The following is an 18,531-nucleotide window of genomic DNA, read 5'->3' as shown; positions in this document are numbered from 1 at the left end:
GCAGGTAAAGGCAGAGAAGGTCGAGACGAATCGAACTAGTGCCATCTGCCCCATCCGCGGTGAACTGGCTAAGTCGGTACGACATTGCCGCAAAGCATGAAGAAGGCATTGGAGAAACACGAAAAGAGCCAATTGAAAAGCCCTACAGTGAACGAAGATTTGACGATGTGATACCAGGAAACGCGGCTCAAAAAGAGCCGTGCCCACGACATGGGGTTGCCTCCTAGCGATGACAAGAGCCCGGAACTGAGGAGCATCCGTCTTGCCTTTCCCCAAAGCGGCCCTTGGACTAATGCCGGCATTCGCTAACCCGTCCCTACTGCTAAGCTTCTTTTATCGATTTGGGGTAAAACTACGTCGAAAATGGTCTAGAAGGCTCTCTGTCGAGGTCTTGGCTCTGAGACCTTGAGACGAAACCCTGCCAGTTCTGAAACCTGCCACAAAACAAAGCCTAAAATCAACTTCACGTAACATGCGTACAGCATCAAAATTTCTTGGCACTGACGACCCTATCTAAGCATGACTTATATGAAAGCAATCACGTCTTCAAAATATAGATGGTTGTGTGGTCACTGTTTCTTCGATCTTGAATCCCTTTACTGACTAGTGGTTTTTGTAAGCTAACTCTAGTCGAACTGCGTAAAAGAAAATAACCTACAAATGCAGCCTATGGGACGAGCTATGAGCGTCATCATAATATCTCATCTACACAGGTCACCTCCCATTATTGAAAGTCGGCCTATCAATAGCTAGTAATTTCTCTCGTAGACTCCTAACGCCATTCAAATAGACTCTTAACCAGGGTTTCTCCTTGAAATCAAAGCCGGTGACCCGTAGCCGTTATTACCAGTATCTCAACATCTTAACACCTACTTGGACGTGTCTCGGATGCCGCGTCGCCCTAACGATCAACATTTGAAATTACGAATTGTACAAATAGCCATGATCCTTCTCGTCGAGAATGACGCTATTAATTAAGGTCGTGACGCATACGTATTACATGTTGCCTTCAGCCGGTGTGCCTCCTTGTTGGCTATCGACGCCATGAAAAGCATCACCAAAGGCCGAGTCTTCCATATCTAGATCCAAGCCCTCTCCGAGATCTCCCGGAGTTCCGCTGAACCCAGCTAGAGCATCTCCAGCTGTATTCAGATCATCGAGTGAGCTGAAATCGTTCTGATCACCGTCAAATCCCGCCGAAGGAGTACCTGTCGCTGAGCCTTGCTTGCTCAAAGGGCCTGTTACCTTCAGCAGATTGTTGGCGGATGCCGGGTTTGCGGGGCCGTCCGGAGTAGCACCACCTTTAGGAACGACTACCCAGTCTCCACTTCCAGTACCTTGGTCAGGAGCAGTACCGGAGAGCGGCTCAGTGTTGCCCGTACCATCCATCTTCACATCGCCCGTCTCGTCTTTTTGTGCCGGTTGTCGTGGTGACGGGACATTCAGATTGGCAGGTGTGGCAACGCCGGAATGGACCGCAGAAGCTTGAGCTTGGGGTGTCGGGAAGTTATTTACCGGCGTAGAAGTAGACGAAGCTCCTGTTCCGGTATGGATCTGGTCTAGAAGACCAGCTGCGGTTCCACCCATGTCAATATCGGAATCACCGATCATAAAGCCACTGTGTTGAGATCCTGCTTGTGACGGCTGACGGGACATAACACTACTTCCGTTGGTGCCGGGATTCTGAGGAGCAAGTCCAGGTGCTGCGGCCGGTTGAGGTGCCGGTTCTGGGGCAGGTTCTTGATAACCCCCGTCTTGTATTCGTCGTAGATCGTAGATAACCTCCGCTCGACGACCGAGGTGTGCTTCGACCTGGGATACTATCTCCTCGACTCTCTTGCTGTGCTTCGAAGACCAGCGGTTGGCGCTATCATCGCCCTCCTCGGCATCTCTCTCAAGTTGCAGTGAATTAGAACCGGGATCGCCTAAGGCTAGTCGCAGCTCCCGTTCAGCGGTAGTGAGGATAGAGTTACGCTCGAATTTGGCCACCTTCTTAGCGTGCACCGACTTGAGCGTCTCGATGGCTGTTCGAGTAGATTCGATTCGGTCAGCAACTCGCTTGCGAAACTCGGCAGCCTGCTCGGGAGCTAGCTGAGTTATGGCTGGTTTCGAAATTTTTTCGGTCGTATGAAGATCATGAGCCTCGAAAATCCCATCGGTTAGACCCGAAAGCTCGCCTTTGAGACCTAGACCAAGATCTGAAAACCCAATTTGGCCCATTCTGTAGGGAGAGGACAATATCTCCTCCATCCATTCGTGGTTCTGGCGGTAGCGAGCTAGACTAACCTCTCGGGGAGTCAGATGATCGAACATGTCGCCACGAGATGTGTCCTCCTCGTCATCGTACGAATTGTCCGGGGGAATAGCGGCCATGGCGGGAGGCACCTGACCCTGCGCAGCTTGGGCAGTACGAGCGCGCTTCGATGGTGGCGCGCCGGCCGCAGGGGGGTGAGGGGGGTATGCCATACCCGGCGGGACTCCACGAGGACCGGCAAACATTGGCTGTCTCGAAGGCTCTCTGGGCCAGGCGATTTGGGGCCAATTAATTCGATCACCGAGAATAAACTCTTTACGTTGAATCTGTCCGCAGCGCTGGAGATAAGCGCGGGTTTCTAGCATAGCATGCGTCCGAGAGTCCCGCGGAATCAAATGAGAGGGGATGCGTTCGTTGTTCTCAACGGGACCGTAGTGAACTATCCACAGACTAGGATCAACGGTAGAGGCATTCGGAGTGTGGACGGTGGGAGGAATGAGGCGGAAACGACGTCTTGAATGCGTTGCGAAGTGCTCGTTGTAGGCATATCCAGCTTTGTGGTAATAAACCTCGAGGATCTACAGATGTGAGCTGTAAGTCCATATATAGTAATTTCGAGAGTTAGAAAGATGAGAGGGAAAAAAAAGAAACATACCACACCATTTCCCACTTCCTGTTGCATGTACTGTTCCTGTGGGGGCCAAATATATCCATCGCTGGCAAAGTTGACGCCCATTTGCTGCGACGGCTGCCACGTCAAGAAGATGTTGCCATTCTCGGGACGATCGAGGTAGGTCCAAAAAAAGGGCGCGGTATCGCGTGCGATCTTTGGAGCTTGCATCAACCAGTTCGTAACTTCATTGGGCTCAACTCGGGCCTTGAGAGTGTAGCGATAGGTCGAAATCAAATGCACATGGGGAAGCTAAGAAGATATCTATTAGCAGGTCATCACAGTGATGGGCGATGCGCAGTGCTAGGTAAGAAATACTAGGTCTCTGTGGACCCCGTAGCTGGGGTCGCCCATTGAGGACATCGTGTCTCAAAAGAAAACAAAATTGTTTGTCGCACTCGATTGATCTATATCGTGGAATTCGAATATACTTCTAGGAAGTCCTTGGATTGACTTTTCGCGTTGTGATAGGAACAATGCGCAAGGATAATTGCGATTAACAAGGCTGCGCGAAAGTTTCGGTTTGATGGTCGCGAAGAACGATGCGCGACGGAATAGCGAGCTTGGAGAATAGTACGTTAAGTTGCGGCTTGACTGTGGATCCGGATTACATAAGATAATTGTGGCTAGAAAGCTTGAGCCAATCATAAACCACGGTCCCCTGGAATTTAGTAGATGACCACTGTACGAAGTAACAATATTCTCCGATATCCAGGCTGATGCATCCAATACCTTCGTTTAGAAAATCGCGTACACCTATTCCTTATAGTTTTCAAGATGTTCCCGAATCATAAAAAGCTACTAATCAAGCACATGATCGCATGCCTTGATCGAACAAACCATAGGCATGCAAGACATGCGGCGACACGGTGAATAATTCCCCAGTAGTTGGAACTTGAGAGTAAAGTATCAATCGTCTCATGCTTCCTTCTAACAAGTCCATTCACATAGGCTTCTGTCATTATTTTGCAAGTTTATATTTTTTTCTTCTAAACCTTGTGGCTATTTCATGTCATAGCATGCTAGATTCCTTTTCCCTCTATTGAGAATGGGACCAACCCTCATACTGATCTTACCAACTTACCAATGGTAAACAAACCAGTTCATATTCCTGACATGAAATTCTTCGTTTATGCCTGGTAGGTGGAAGCAGAGACGTTTCCTCCCCGACCAGTCCAGTTGACGTGGTGGTACTTGCCCTCTGGGTACTTCTCGTTGGCGAACTCGGGCTTAATTAGGAAAGTGTGGGCACCAAAGTAGTCGCGCTGGGCCTGGAGCAGGTTGGCAGGTAGATCCTGAGTGCGGTATCCATCAAACCACGACAGAGCTGTAGAGAATGCGGGTGTCGGAATGCCGAGGACAGCAGCCTTGGCAACAACGTCTCTCCAGCCGGGTTGCGCCTTGTGGATGGCCTTGTTGAAGAAGTCATCGAACAACAAGTTCTCGAGGTCAGGGTTGTTTCGGTAAGCCGCAGTAATGTCCTTTAGGAAGACAGAGCGGATGATACAGCCACCTCTCCACATCAAGGCAATCGACGGCTTGTTGAGCTTCCACTTAAACTCTTTCGCAGCCTATTCTCATCTTGTCAGAAAGTTTATTTGAGGGTAGGAAGAAAGTCCACAAACCTCCTGCATCAGCATGAAACCCTGGGCATATGAAATAATCTTAGAGGCGTACAGAGCTTGCTCGAGGTCATCAAGGAATTGCTCCTTGCTGCCCTCGAAGCTACTCGTACGTCCAACATACTCGAGCTTCTTAGAGGCCTTAACTCGCTCGGCTTTGATGGAAGACAAGCAACGAGCCAATACAGCCTCGGCAATTAGGGTAACGGGCATTCCAAGGTCCAAGGCATTGATGGCAGTCCACTTGCCGGTACCCTTCTGACCAGCCTGGTCCAGGATCTTCTCGACCAGTGGCGTCCCGTCGTCATCGTTGAAGTACATGATATCACGGGTGATCTCGATCAAGAATGAGTCCAAAACACCCTTATTCCACTTTGTGAAGACGTCTCCGATCTCCTTGTTGGACAAGCCAAGACCGCGCTTCATGATATCGTAGGCCTAGTGGAATATAATTAGCTAATCTGTATCACAGGCGACGTTGGGGTTTACGAAAACGGAAAAGGGGGGTCCAACCTCGCAGATGAGTTGCATGTCACCATATTCGATACCGTTGTGCACCATCTTGACGTAGTGGCCAGCACCCTCGTCACCGACCCACTCGCAGCAAGGTTCGTTGTCGCTCTTAGCGGAAATGCTCTGGAAAATGTCCTTGACGTAAGGCCATGCCTCCTCGTTACCACCAGGCATCAAAGAAGGTCCGTATCGAGCACCCTCCTCACCACCGGAAACACCGGAGCCGACAAATCGGATACCCTTACCCGACAGGTACTTGGTTCGTCGGTTCGAGTCCGGGAAGTGAGAGTTGCCACCATCAATAATGATGTCTCCCTTTTCTAGGAGAGGTAATAGAGTCTCGATCCAGTCGTCGACGGCCTTGCCAGCTTGTACCAGCAGCATGACACGGCGGGGCTTCTTTAGCTTCGAGATGAACTCCTCGTTGGAGTGAGCACCAACAACAGACTTGCCCTTGGCCTCGTTTGCTAAGAACACGTCAACCTTGGAGACGGTTCGGTTGTAAGCGCAGATGGTGAATCCGTGGTCGGCCATGTTCAGAATCAAGTTCTGGCCCCTATGGATTTACTGATGAATATTACAAAGCATGGTAAAGGAGTTAGGAGTTAAGGTAGAACGTACATGACGGCCAAGCCAATGAGGCCCAAATCAGCGCTTTCGGATTCGTTAGCATGACTTCAACAGAAAGCTTTTATAACGACGTCGTAGGGAAATATATTATATGAATTGGTATGGTATGGTGTGGTATGGAATGAAGCTCGCCTTGGGCCTCCTAGGTTACTAGTTATGTTGGCGAGTCGAGCCCTACAGGGCCCGGGGAATCATCTCAGTTACAAAGGTCGCAAAGGCATACGACGGTGGGGTGATGATAATTGTTGATGGCGGGGTAATCATCATAGCCCAATTGACAGAGAGGGATATTTCAACTTACACGGCACCAGACATGATTGCGATAATGTTGGTAGCTCAATCGGATAGAGGAAGACGTAACTTTCGACGATGGAGTAGAAAAGAAGGGAGCGCAGGTGTAGGACTACTTTTCTATGATGGGAGTTGTGAAGAAGAAAAAAGTGGATGGGATGAAGGATGGAGGGGTAAAGTTTATGGTCGTCTAGGGGAAAAAAGGGCGTAGGAAGGAGGGGAATTTGTTACTGAAATATACTTCCCCTCCACTCTCCCAGCAACCTTACCTACACCTTTCTGACCAACCAAACTTAAGCTACCGGGTTTCCCAGGCTAGTTGAATATGACGGGAAAGCTCCTGCATCCCCATCAATCAAAGAACGGCCGGGAGGCACGGGCTTACTCAGGGCGCCTCCTTCAATGTATGCGATGTAATATGCGTTATCCATTACCAGATTCATAGATCAATTACCCGATTTGTCTCGATTCTAGTATATATTCTCTGACAGCCGAAGCATTTTACACCCATTCAACTCATGCATTGCACCTAGCTATTAGAGCATTATGAATACCCGCCTACGTTTTGGAACAGATTCGCTACTAAAATCATGTCATTTTGTTCTCTATGCCGGGGCCACGCCTCATTTCGGTCCTGGTTGATTCAGATTTCCCCGTGTCGCCTCAATGGCGTTTCGTAGGAATCCACCGGGGACGTTATGTTTGGAACACCCCGGGTCCACTGAATTGAAGCGAATTGGAGCGAATTACCTACCTGAGTACCTCACCCGGACCTAAGTATATAGTAATATACCTACTTGTTCAGCCGTATCATTTATCAGCCTGATTTCTCCGGGTTCAACAAGGTTGATGGGTTTGCTCTCACGTATTACTGGACGATAGTCCCGATCTCAGCAAGTTAGGAGACATTACCTAGGTAGTTAGTTATTCACGCTACTAGCAAAATGTTACCTACCTAGGTAGACGTATGTATGCTTACCAGAACGCTTAGCAATTAGGAAGCATCTAGACAAGATAACCCGTTGACAACCTAGGTATATGAGACATTGGCACCGTCGGAAAACGGAGGCACCGGAAAGCGATAGCATCCTAGTTACTTACATCAAGGGGCTGCCCTTCATGGTTACTGTAGGAACTCGACAAGCAACGCGTGGCTCAGCCTGGTAGAGCTATCGTATACCCAGGTACCTAGGTATGTATGTATGTATGTATGTATGTAGGTATCTTCTACATTTGGTGGATCTATTCCGGAAGAGCGAAGACATCGTGAAGGATCTTACTCAAAACCCGCCACAAGCGTCCAGAGGGGCTCCGTGAGCGGCGCAAAAACCGACCGAGCGTGGCTGCTGTGGAACAAGAAGAACTTCTCACGGACGCAGATCCCACTCACCTATGCGAGGCTGTAACAAAATCTCTCATGGCGCGAACCGGGCAATAAATGAACAGCCTAGAAACCAATCGTGGGGGGTTTTGTCGGCCCTTTACGCGGATTTGCGGGCCTCGAAACTAGTACGTCTAGCGGCCTTATTTTGCTTATGCGAGTGGGTTCAACTGGGTTGAGATCTTGGCACTCAACCGAAAGACGGAAGATAAAGTGAGAGAGCATGCCTTTGTCGTGAGTTATATCATAGACAATAGCATTCATGTTTGAATAGCCATTGTTGAATATAGACTAGTAGGTAATGATAGTTGTGTTGGTAGTTGTGATGTCTAAAAGTTCATACGTATGAATATGGGTAGTCGATTAAGCCTTTGTGGTCGTGGTCCATCTTGAATCACTGCAGTCACAGAAACTTCGTGAACCCCCAGACCCCCACCTAAAGTCCGAAGTGATGTTCAGACCTTGTTACCAGCCACAACTCATGACCCCACTAAGCCACGCCCGTCATGCGCCACAAGCGGTATGTAGGAAACCTTAATCAATTTGGCTATCAAAAATCTTGAGAACGTCAAATCTCGATACCAACCGTTCATCAACCACCAGCCGCACGCTCATTGAAAATCACTACGTCGTCCACCACCCGACTAAGTGACCGCACATAAAATACCTCTCTACAATACGCACATAATCTCAAAGACCATATCCTCATCTAAAAAGTAGAGAGACCTGGGGAACAAGGGGAACAGAGACGAGCAAAGTCTCATAGGTACGTGTTGAACCCGAAATACACACCACCACCACCTCTCGTCGGGCGCACAGCAAAATTCATCATGTCCTATCCGCCTCCTCCAGGCCCGAACTCATCGCTCCCACCTCGTCCTCCGCCGTCGCGCGTATCCGGCTTCAAGCCCGCCTTCTCGCCCGCCCCTCCCCCAACCCACACCCCGAGCCCCGGCGCCGTAACAGGCGCTCCCTACGCGCCTCCCGCGTACTCCGGCGCGCCCGTCTCCCACCACTCTCACCACCACCACCCCCCTCACCACCAATATGGCGGCACCTCGTCGTACCAGCAACCGTACGCGCGGCCCCCCTCCATGAGCTCCGGCGGCGGGTACCAGCCCCCGCAACCGGTCGCCGCAAACCCGTACCAGCCGTACCCCGGGCAGCAGCCTCAGCCCGGGGGCGGAGGCTACCCATCGCAGCAGACGCCTAGCTACTACGGCGCGCAGCCGCAAGCCGCCGCCCCCGCCCCCTCGACCGCGTCCTACGCCGCGCCGCCGCAGATCCGCAACCCGTTCCCGGCGCCCGCCCAGGCGCGCGCCAACGACGACTACGACCCGGACATGGCGGCGCAGATCGCGCAGTGGCAGAGCGCGTACGTGAAGGATCCCGCCAAGGAGGGCCCTGGCGCGCCGGGGGCGGCCGGGGCGGCGGGGACGGGACCCGCATCTGGCGGTCGGGCAGGTGCCTACGCGAACGGCGCTACGACGACGACGACTTACAGCGCGGAGTCGAGCGCCGCGGCTGCCGCAGCGGCAGCGGTAGGAGCTAACGCGGCGGCGAACCCCGAGAAGAAGAAGACGGTGGTGCGGGTAGGCGGCGGGCAGAAGTGGACGGATGACACGCTCCTCGAGTGGGACCCGTCGCACCTGCGTCTCTTCGTCGGCAACCTGGCGGGCGAGACGACGGACGAGTCCCTCTACAAGGCCTTCTCGCAGTGGAAGTCGCTGCAGAAGGCGCGCGTGATCCGGGACAAGGTGACGGCCAAGTCGAAGGGGTACGGGTTCGTGTCCTTCAGCGACCCGGACGAGTTCTTCTCCGCCGCCAAGGAGATGAACGGCAAGTACATCCAGTCGCACCCCGTCGTCGTGCGCAAGAGCACCACCGAGATCAAGCCCACGACGCAGAAGGACGGCAACCGCTGGAACAAGAACGGCAAGAACAAGAATTGGAAGAACAAGAACCGCGGCGGAGGAGGAGGAGGAAGCGGTAACGGATCTGGCGCCGGGGGCAAGCGCGAGGGAAGCTTCGAGCCGCACCTCGGCCCCGCGGCTGCCGGCGTGCATAAGCCGGGCCAGAAGACCAAGGGCGGGCTTAAGCTTTTGGGTTAATCGTGAGTGGCATAAAAGTATAGCTTGGTTACGAGACGAGACTATCCGCATAGCCCTCGTGTTATTGGGATTGGGATTGGGTTGCTTTGCTGTAATTCACCGATGTTAGGCGTTGAGGAAACCCAGATTATCAATGAAAAGCCTCGGTTTAGACGCCGGGGAACATGATCCATAATTGAAATCCCTTGAGAACGCAACTTTGATGTGCTCTATTTTAGGTGAAGATACGATGTCGTATTCCTTCCGTCCCTGTGACTGTTATACAATTTTGATTCCACGACCGACTAGCTACCAGCAGTCGTCTGCGTATACATACAAACTGTCTACCTTGCTGTTTTCCTATCCATAGTCCTTAAGACATTCAACAGTAGACCTGACTAGCTTTTATGCTCGAGTACTTAGATGTGTCAATCTTCTATATTTGCATTCGGGGTATCTTGTTTCCTTATGTGATCCTTTCGTCCCTACTTAGCTAGGTCATCGTTGCCTTAGACCTGCTTCGTTTCCTTCTCACCGTCCCCTGTTCTCTCACCTCAAGCTCTAGATGCGGTGCATCTGTTTTCCTCACACATCCACCAACTGCCTAGTAGCTTCCTCATCTGGCGGATAGATACTTAGGTCATGCATGGGCCCTGTCCTCTTAAACCGAGATCCTTTTCGTGTACCCCCTAATGCAGCCTTGACGTCCTACGTGAGTGATTCATCCGCCCCTTTTGTTTTTTTAATATTCACAGCCTTGCCACGCGGACACCGTTTCCAAGTATGCTTTATTCCATGCAGATGTACAAGTTTGCGCCTTATATTCCCCGCACCTCTATTTTGAACAATCTTTTACAAACAAAACAAAATCAGTTATGGTCAATCCTCCCTCGAGCGCTCCGTCCGGTGGGGTTCGGTAGAGCTTGAAGGTCTGGAGTTTGGTATGGAATCCCCGTCGGCGGCAAGCAGGTTATCTTCTATACCGCTCACGTCTTCGTGGGCTAGAAGTCCGGTTTCTTCCTCATCAGAATCGCTTCCGCGCTCAACCTCACTAGAGGAACCTGACTGCGCTTGTTGGTAGCTCTTGCTATGCACGTCTAGCTGGGCATCGTTGCGCATCTTGGACAGTTTGATCCAGTTGTAGGCACCGATAGCAGCAATCGTCACAACCAAGCCCGAGATGTTGATGGGTGTGAGCTTATCGTCGAAGACCAGCGCTGCGGCCGAAATGGTGACGACCTCTTTAAAGATACCAGCAATGGAAAGGGTGACAACGCTGCTTCGCTGCAGCAGAGCGAACTCGCTAGCCGTCATTAAGAAGGCGATGGTACCTGGGAAAAGGAGAATCAGGGGGGTCCTAAGAGCGCCCCACTCGTTACTCAAAGCCTTCAATCCCTCGATCAATTCGAAGAACCCCTCCACCGGTACCGCGATGACTATCAGAGTAAGGAACATGACAGGCGCAAGGAAGAAAATGCTAGAGAACGGATTCGAAGTGGCCGGGTTTCGAAGCAACAATATTTGCGTAAGACCCCAACGAAAGCCGGAGAAAAAGGCGGCGGATATGACGAGGATAAAACCTCCCAGCTCGAATTCGACCTCACCAGCTACCATCATCACCACACCACCAGTCATAGTCGCGATGATAGCTACCAGTTTCCACGTAGGAGTTTCGAGGCGGAAAACGAAGGCGAAGAGCAGCACGAAGGCCAAGGAAGAGGATTTGCACATGGCTACAATTGTGTTAGTTTGTATCTCATCATATACCGCGCGCGTCATCACATACTATAGAAAGTAAGGGTGATGAACTTCAGGGAAGTGTTTCCCAGTCCGATGTCTAACCCCGTGGCTGCACCACACGGCCCAATCCTCGTTAAATAAAACATCTTGGTCATAATTGGACGTTCAGGCTCAGCCTCGTGTCTCGACCGACCCAAGTCGGAGCTATACTGCGCGTGGAAGGGTCGTAAGGAAGGTATGAAGAATAATACTAGACTAGAAAGGGAAAATTGTACGAGCATGTGCGTCGCGGTCGTGAATAAGGGAAATGCAAAGTTGAGTTGGCCCGAATCGAACATCCATTTGTTGTACTAGGTAGGGAATCGTCGTTAGTATTCGAGGCTTCATCTCGTCGCATGATGTACTGGAAAGGCGGCAATTGACTTACTAAAGAGATTGACAACGAGAACAAATACCAGAGACCTATGAGGATCGCATTGACGACCAATTTCCTGAACACATTCTGGTCCGCCTCTTTCCGTTCCTCATCCGTGATCCTGTCCCTTGCGATCCTCTGGTCTAGTCTGGTATTTCGTCGTCGCTTGGCCTGCTTCCTCCGCTTATCCTTCTTCGTCAAGCCCGTCTCCTCGTCGTCATGTAGATCCTCTTCCGACATGCTGTCCTCGTCCTTGCCTTCCGATCTAGACACATCCCGGCTGCGATTTTCTTCGGAAATATTCACCTCCAAGTCACCAGGGCTCTTAATGCTGGTAGCACGTGGTCGCGAAGTTCGTGAATTGGATGGTTGACCGGGGCTCGGATTCGCTGTAAGCGTGCTCCGACGGCGACGATGGCCGGTGGGAGCAGCTATAGAATCCATCTCGATGTCGTCGGGATGGCGACCGGCGGCGTGGGCGGAGGAAGGGTTGGCACCATCTGACGACCAGTCTACCTTGAAGCTGGTGGTGGCAGAGGATGCTGAGGAAGGATTGGAGAAATCAATGTTGGTGGGATTGGGAGCCAGTACACTATTAACAGACAATGTCGTTGGCTGAGGCGGTGAAGAAAGAGTGGGCAAGCGTCGTTGAGATGGATGATAGTTGGACAAAGGAGAAGGCATATTTTTCCTTCGAGTGGTAATAAGAAGTTAGTGTACGGTTAGGAGGGCGTGAAGTAATACATGCAAATGGACCACAGAAAGCCGGCAGGCATCATGCCGTCCGAATGACCCCCTAATGTCCCTAATGTCCCTAATGTCCCCTAAATGGATCCCCCCTAGTGCCCCCAGTCCAAAGTCTCCAAAGTCTCCAGAGTCTCGATAGCCAGCTCGTTAACTCTACCTAGTGTCGATCAAGCCTGGGTACATAAAACCTGCCTTGGCGATGAAAACAATGGAAAGGTGACCGGTTGACGTGTGCAGCGGTTTGAGGGAGTCATGGATCCCTTAGGAATTACTCGCGATTAAACTTGTATCCGCGTTGTTTTATGCACGAACAGCCTCAGATGTGTAATTGTGGGTACCGTTTTATGTACGCTATCACGTACACCGTAGTTGTATGACATTTAACTGTACATATACTGTCTAATTCGATTTCCTACATGTTCCCCTTGGATATGAACATAAGGAGGCTTTACATCTTAGAGAATATATGTATCTACATACAAGACAGCTACATAATAAGATGTTAGTCTTTCAGAGCCTCGAATAAACGATCATGTTTACAGATAAATCAACCCCGTTTTGCGACAAATGCAATGCCGTTCTATTCGATGACTCCATAAGAGGAGGCTCGATAGCCCAAAGGGATAATGGCGAAGAATACCTTAGAATAGGCGATAAAGACGAATCCGAGAGCTTTGATATCGGTTTCCAATTCAAAGATTCGTATCCTGGTCTCCCTTCATTATCAAAGTCTGCGAAAGCTGGATGCAAGTTCTGCAGCTTCCTCAAAGAAACGGTTGTAAACCTCGACCAAAATTCTAATTTATTCGAGCCCAGGCTTGATGTAACCGAGATTGAAGATGTAACTGAGATTCAAATAAACATGGAGTATGCGTGGCAGAGAAATGTGTACAAGACGGCAAATGGACTTCATGCACTAGAAATCAACATATACGGGAATGATAGTGAAGGTACGTGGACAATTAGTTCTTCAGTCGGCCTCGGAATAAGACAAGTCTAACAAACGACAGGCCAGGAGCGTACAGGAGCCACTGTGACATGCTCTGTCGAATCAGCTCCAGGTGAGTGTATGCATAAGTTGTAGAATAGTGGTAGTCAAATTCTCACCATATCTCAACAGGCCCATGTGCTAGTTGGCTTCGTCTGAATATCAACAGACCTGGCTGCGTATTGAGACCAGATACTATCTCCTGGATTCAAAATAATCTAGACTCGACGGCTGAGGACTTTTCAAGAACACACCCTGATAAAGAATTCGTACCAACTCGTTTGGTACGTGTTGATTGTCAACCTCCTCGGTTGATAGAAACGCGTCATAGTCTCAGCCAAGGAGACAAAGGATCATTTCGGTATGCAGCTATCAGCTACTGCTGGGGGTCACCGGAGCAGGCCAGGTCGCAGTTGAAGACAGAGAGATCATCATTATCGTCAAGACTCTCATCCATAGAGGAGCACGAGATGACCCAAGTGCTGAAGGATGCAGTCACAACATGCCGTGCTCTTGCCATATCGTACCTGTGGATAGATACACTATGCATTATCCAAGATAATTCACAGGACTGGGACCGAGAGTCGGCGTCATTGAGCCAAATATACGGCAATGCTTACTTAACTATATGCGCATTATCGTCGGATTCTTGCAACGGAAGTTTTCTTAACCGGGAGCCAGCACAAATCGAAATACCTTTTACATCGAAAGTGAGACCTGATATCCGCGGATCATACAACTTAAGGGTTGATCCCTTTCTGCGCTACTATGAAATGCCAGGCGAGGATGTCGGGAGAAGCACATGGGAAAGCCGTGCCTGGACTTTCCAGGAGAAGGCTGCGTCGGTACGGATGCTAGCGTTTAACAAGTCGGATATTCACTTCATCTCCCCGTGGAGAAAACAGACACAATACGAAGGAGATATGGAGTTTTACGACCGCAGCTATTTTCAAATAGCCCAGCTAGGATGTTACAAGGACGATACTGATCAAGTTATAGATTTATGGTACAATAAAGTGCTCCCCGGATATTCTAAGAGGCTGCTGACGCATAAGAAAGACCGTCTCCCAGCTCTTTCCGGAATCGCACAGCACTTCAGTAGATTGTTAGACGACGAGTATCTCGCTGGTCTCTGGAAGCGCGATTTATATCGGGGCCTATCTTGGAACTGCTCGTACGACAATCCTCAACCGTGGGACGATTTAATAGGCCGACTTGGAAGTCCCTCCGAATACGTAGCCCCTTCATGGAGCTGGGCTACCTATACTGGTCTCACGGATTTCAGTTTTGGCACATCGCATGGTAGCATCTACATGTCGGAGGCTGCTAAAAAACGGGAAAATCTTCGGAGTGAATGTCGTGTTTTGAAAGTAAACGTCACTCCGAATGGCGTCGACCCGTTTGGTCAGATCAAAGCAGCGTCATTGCAGATTACAGCCAAGATCTGCTCTTTGCCAGCCGATATATACCCTTCCGAGAGAAAACTGACAGAAGCTACTGTCGGCAACTGCTTGGACCCTTTTGCGTATTGCTGTCTCGATTGGAGACCAAACATCCTAAGGGAGCCTCGGAGAGAAGTAATGATGTTATTGCTTGGGACTGTTGCAGTATTAATCCATAAAGTTAAGTCCTACGGTATATGGGCTTTTGGTCTACTCATCAATCCCGTCCCCGAAAAAGATAAATACCATCGGGTTGGGATCTTCTGCTCGGCACCGCGCCAGAGATGGAGTACTCGTTTATTCAACGATTGCCCGGAGAGGACTGTCGTTCTCATCTAAATTTATCGCATATATCGATATTTTCGATATACCAACCATGTGAATCGTCTTAAAGAATATTTCTAACGGTATTCTTTTAAACGGACATCTCCAAGATCTACAGATTCCCCCTTGTTTTAAGTTATAACCAAGTGGAGATCTAGAAAGTTGCTTGGGCCTCCGACGTTTCTCACCGTTGAAACTCTACGGCTTGTGACTTTTCGATTTGGAGAAAGGCAAAGCTTTTGTGTGGGGCGCCGAGCAAATCCGGGGTTATCCAGACTTCCCATTCGCCTAAACATTCCAAATCTTGATCTTGTTCACAAATATCTAGACTACACATCCTCTAAAAAAAGCCGTCTCTAATTTCAAATTGTGACTTGCATAACTTGACGTAATTTCAAAATCCCCCAATATTTCCTATTCTAGACTCAGGATTTATCAACAACACGTCGTCTAATTAGATACGAAAACTCGTATAGTGTGGGCACCATCTAATTGTGAGTGAGATGAGGTGGGCTTAGCTCATAATCTCACCGGAGCTGAGCATCTGCTGACAAAGTCACGGTCCGCTCGATAGCCTACACAGTACTCAAATATCACGAATCAGACAGAATGTTTCGTCACTGACCGCAATATGGGCTGTTTCTGAAGCTAATAACACGCACATATAAAACCAGCGGGGTAAACTGAACAACGATAACAGTTACATTATCCTTCACGCACCTTGCGCGAGCCTGTAAGTCTACGTCTAGTTTATATTCAAGAGAAACATAGGAAAAACCTATCAAGTAACCCTACACGAAGTCATAGCATCCTAAGACAGTATTTGCATCTCCTCTTTCCTGTCAGGGGCAAACTCGTCCTTGTATCGATCCCATAGCTTCTCCAGCTCGGTCACATACAAATCATGTAGTCGGTTGATCTCTTCCTGATCCACCGAGTTCGATTGCGTGACCTTGATCGGGGCTCCAACCACGATATTCAACGGACGGCGGTAAGGCATGAGGCCTACGTCGTAGTTGAAGATCCCTCGTCCATGTAAGAAAGGAAGGGTGAACTTCCACACCTTCAGAACAAACATCTGGACCTTGTGTACCATCGGGTGCTCCTTAGGATGCAGCTGGTCGTAGAGGTTGTTTTCGCCAAATGCTAGCACAGGTACTAGGTCAGCGCCTGTTCTGACCGCAATCTTGACAAATCCCTTGCGCTCCTTCAGAATTAATCGTAGCTGCCCCGGTTGCGCTTCAAGGGATTCCCGAGCACCTCCGATAACAATAGTCACGCCACGACCCATACCCTCCCCGTTCGGTCCACCTTTACTCAGGATGTTGACGATAGACTCTTTCGAGACCGACCGCATACCAGCGGCAAGGATGTATTCACGGTATAGCGGAATACGGAAGTTCGAGTCCAGGGTCAGTAGACTGTTTGTGATGCCAGGAAATTTCTCTGAAAACCCTAGAGCGTCAGTAGCAAAAGCTGCCCAGGCGCCGTGGGAAATGATGCCATGAGGGTGATAACCAAATATATACTTTCGAGTAGGCGGTAGATCGTGGGTCTTGTAAAGCTTAGCTGGGAAGTAGCCCGCGAAGAGATGCCATATGTAACTTTTGCGGAACCACTCAGATCGGTATTTGAGCTTTCCATCTGTAGCAGCTTTTGAGCTTAGGCAGTGTAACAGGTATATAAGTAATAGCGGCCAGACAAAGGGGTTAGCAGACAGAGCGAAAAAGATGGAAACAGTCAGAGCTATACACATGCAGTGCATAAGCACCACGAGCGTCTGCAGCCTGCGTTTTAGAGGCACATTCCACGGGGCCCATCGGATCCCACCATTTGCGCTTGGCTTAGGAGGTAGGTGAATTTCGTCCAGCGTCATATCATCTAACTCAGGATATGAATCGTCGTCATCTTGAGTATGGAGACCACGCCTAGGAGGTGAGTCCCCTGTTTCCTCGACCTCACCATTTAGATCGGATTTAAGAGCGGAGGCATAGCTTGCCACATTCGTCTCGTCAACATCCGCTGTACTTTCTAAGCCAACAATTGTGGTAGCATCACTACCTTCCATGGAGATGGTACTCCTCTCGTGATCTGGAAAGTCATGAGTTCCCTTCATAGGAATGTCGCCATTTTGAAGTTCCCCCTTCAAGTTAGATGATGCATCTGCGACTCCATTCTCCTGGACATTTTCCATCTTGGAAGCGTCTTTTACCCCAGAGTCTTTGCGCTTAAAGACTTGGTACGATGGGCAGCGCTTAGAAACTAATATCCTAGGAATGTGGGATGAGATATTCGGACTGGGTCCCGAAACTCTTGCCGCACTTATTGAATCCTTGAGTGACGAACTTTGGTTGTCTACGGATGGCGAGTGGGGGGAATAGTCACTGGTTGTACGTGGAATCCGGGCTTGACTCGCTGCGGTTCTAGTCGTACGGGGTGGAGTGTAAGGATTAGACAGATCGCTGCTATCTTGGCTCGCCTAGAGGGAAAGGGAGTTTCAGTCAACGTCTTCGTCTTCTTGTGATGAGTGGTATTTGTAAAAATGCGCAAGACATACTATGCTTGACGAAGCAGAGACCTCCCGCTTACGTCCTCTAGGAATTATGGATTTAGTATCGCGCGTCGGGGTTTTCGAGGGGCTATGCTTTCGGGAGCCTAGGTTAGAGTCAGAATCGGCCATTTGTACTTGATCCCACGGATCTTGATGACATCTTCGTCCTAGACGTGGTAACTTGGAGTCGTGAGAGTTGTGAGAGCTATTGGGAGGCTCCTGGCGCGGACGCTGGCGCTGAGGGCTTTTACTCTTGCCATCCGCCATAATTGATAAAACCTAGGGATCAAGTGCTATTCACGTCGTCGAAAAGAATGGAGATAGGACATACCTTAGAAAAAAGGAGAGAAAGGCAAGAAGTGTAAGACGTACTAAGTATGTAGGTATCGTCTATCGTCCGTTTTGGGGATTAAACTTTGAACGTTGTCTGAGAATGCCGGTACTGGCTCTATATAAAGTTTCCCCTAGGAGGCCCGTTTCGTTGGCTAAAAGATTTAGGTCTGCGCCGCGTTGCGATGGCTCGAAGACTATTATGAACAAACTCGGAAATCTCGCAGCCTCGGTAACCTCGGTATGCGATCTGCGATCCGCGATTTGCGACAGACGACGACAAGAAAAACCGGGCCGAGCTAGAATTCAATGACCTGCATCGCAATTGGAAATGTGCCAGAAAGAGAGAGATTTTAGATCTCTTCAAAAATGGCAAGGCTCGGGTCCGAAAATAAAGAAAGATGTCAGCCAACAGTTACACAATATCGCCAGGAAAATCCATCTTACAAACATTCCCAGTTAAGAAGGTTGTAAAATTGTAAGGAGAGAGCTGGCTGTTTGTAGCTGTAGGTAATTTCTAGTTACAGTGGGGCTTACAGCTCA

General features: G+C 49.7%; 6 protein-coding genes across 6 annotated transcripts; 2 read left to right on the top strand and 4 right to left on the bottom strand.

Moving 5' to 3' along the window:
* Window positions 1-563: 563 nt before the first annotated feature.
* F4807DRAFT_421386 (DUF1750-domain-containing protein) lies at window positions 564-3,457 on the bottom strand. Its single transcript, XM_047997588.1, has 3 exons — window positions 3,243-3,457; window positions 2,910-3,176; window positions 564-2,832 (listed from the first exon to the last, which is right to left on the bottom strand). Exons 1-3 carry the CDS (start codon window positions 3,285-3,287, stop codon window positions 997-999), a joined length of 2,148 nt encoding a protein of 715 aa, XP_047855582.1. The 5' UTR covers window positions 3,288-3,457; the 3' UTR covers window positions 564-996.
* A 316-nt stretch (window positions 3,458-3,773) lies between these two features.
* F4807DRAFT_421381 (decarboxylating 6-phosphogluconate dehydrogenase) lies at window positions 3,774-6,165 on the bottom strand. The gene is made up of 5 exons (XM_047997587.1): window positions 5,991-6,165; window positions 5,681-5,713; window positions 5,060-5,615; window positions 4,550-4,984; window positions 3,774-4,495 (listed from the first exon to the last, which is right to left on the bottom strand). The coding sequence occupies exons 1-5, from the start codon at window positions 6,002-6,004 to the stop codon at window positions 4,055-4,057; spliced, it is 1,479 nt and encodes a 492-aa protein (XP_047855581.1). The 5' UTR covers window positions 6,005-6,165; the 3' UTR covers window positions 3,774-4,054.
* Window positions 6,166-8,191: 2,026 nt separating this feature from the next.
* F4807DRAFT_459291 (RNA-binding domain-containing protein) lies at window positions 8,192-9,472 on the top strand (the record flags this gene model as incomplete). Its single annotated transcript, XM_048001334.1, has 1 exon — window positions 8,192-9,472. One exon carries the CDS (start codon window positions 8,192-8,194, stop codon window positions 9,470-9,472), a length of 1,281 nt encoding a protein of 426 aa, XP_047855580.1.
* Window positions 9,473-9,656: 184 nt separating this feature from the next.
* On the bottom strand, window positions 9,657-12,640 carry F4807DRAFT_421376 (triose-phosphate transporter family-domain-containing protein). The gene is made up of 3 exons (XM_047997586.1): window positions 11,619-12,640; window positions 11,238-11,541; window positions 9,657-11,184 (listed from the first exon to the last, which is right to left on the bottom strand). The coding sequence occupies exons 1-3, from the start codon at window positions 12,288-12,290 to the stop codon at window positions 10,331-10,333; spliced, it is 1,830 nt and encodes a 609-aa protein (XP_047855579.1). The 5' UTR covers window positions 12,291-12,640; the 3' UTR covers window positions 9,657-10,330.
* A 230-nt stretch (window positions 12,641-12,870) lies between these two features.
* Window positions 12,871-15,459, top strand: F4807DRAFT_421375 (HET-domain-containing protein). The gene is made up of 3 exons (XM_047997585.1): window positions 12,871-13,303; window positions 13,364-13,414; window positions 13,474-15,459. The coding sequence occupies exons 1-3, from the start codon at window positions 12,886-12,888 to the stop codon at window positions 15,120-15,122; spliced, it is 2,118 nt and encodes a 705-aa protein (XP_047855578.1). The 5' UTR covers window positions 12,871-12,885; the 3' UTR covers window positions 15,123-15,459.
* Window positions 15,448-18,482, bottom strand: F4807DRAFT_421368 (DAGAT-domain-containing protein). The gene is made up of 2 exons (XM_047997584.1): window positions 17,665-18,482; window positions 15,448-17,586 (listed from the first exon to the last, which is right to left on the bottom strand). Exons 1-2 carry the CDS (start codon window positions 17,923-17,925, stop codon window positions 15,919-15,921), a joined length of 1,929 nt encoding a protein of 642 aa, XP_047855577.1. The 5' UTR covers window positions 17,926-18,482; the 3' UTR covers window positions 15,448-15,918.
* Between the last annotated feature and the right edge of the window lie 49 nt (window positions 18,483-18,531).

Source organism: Annulohypoxylon truncatum (assembly GCF_022578515.1).
Source record: "Annulohypoxylon truncatum strain CBS 140777 unplaced genomic scaffold F4807scaffold_11, whole genome shotgun sequence".
Classification (NCBI taxonomy): domain Eukaryota; kingdom Fungi; phylum Ascomycota; class Sordariomycetes; order Xylariales; family Hypoxylaceae; genus Annulohypoxylon; species Annulohypoxylon truncatum.
The sequence above is the reverse complement of the archived record's forward strand: the minus strand, read 5'-3'. Positions and strand labels throughout refer to the sequence as shown.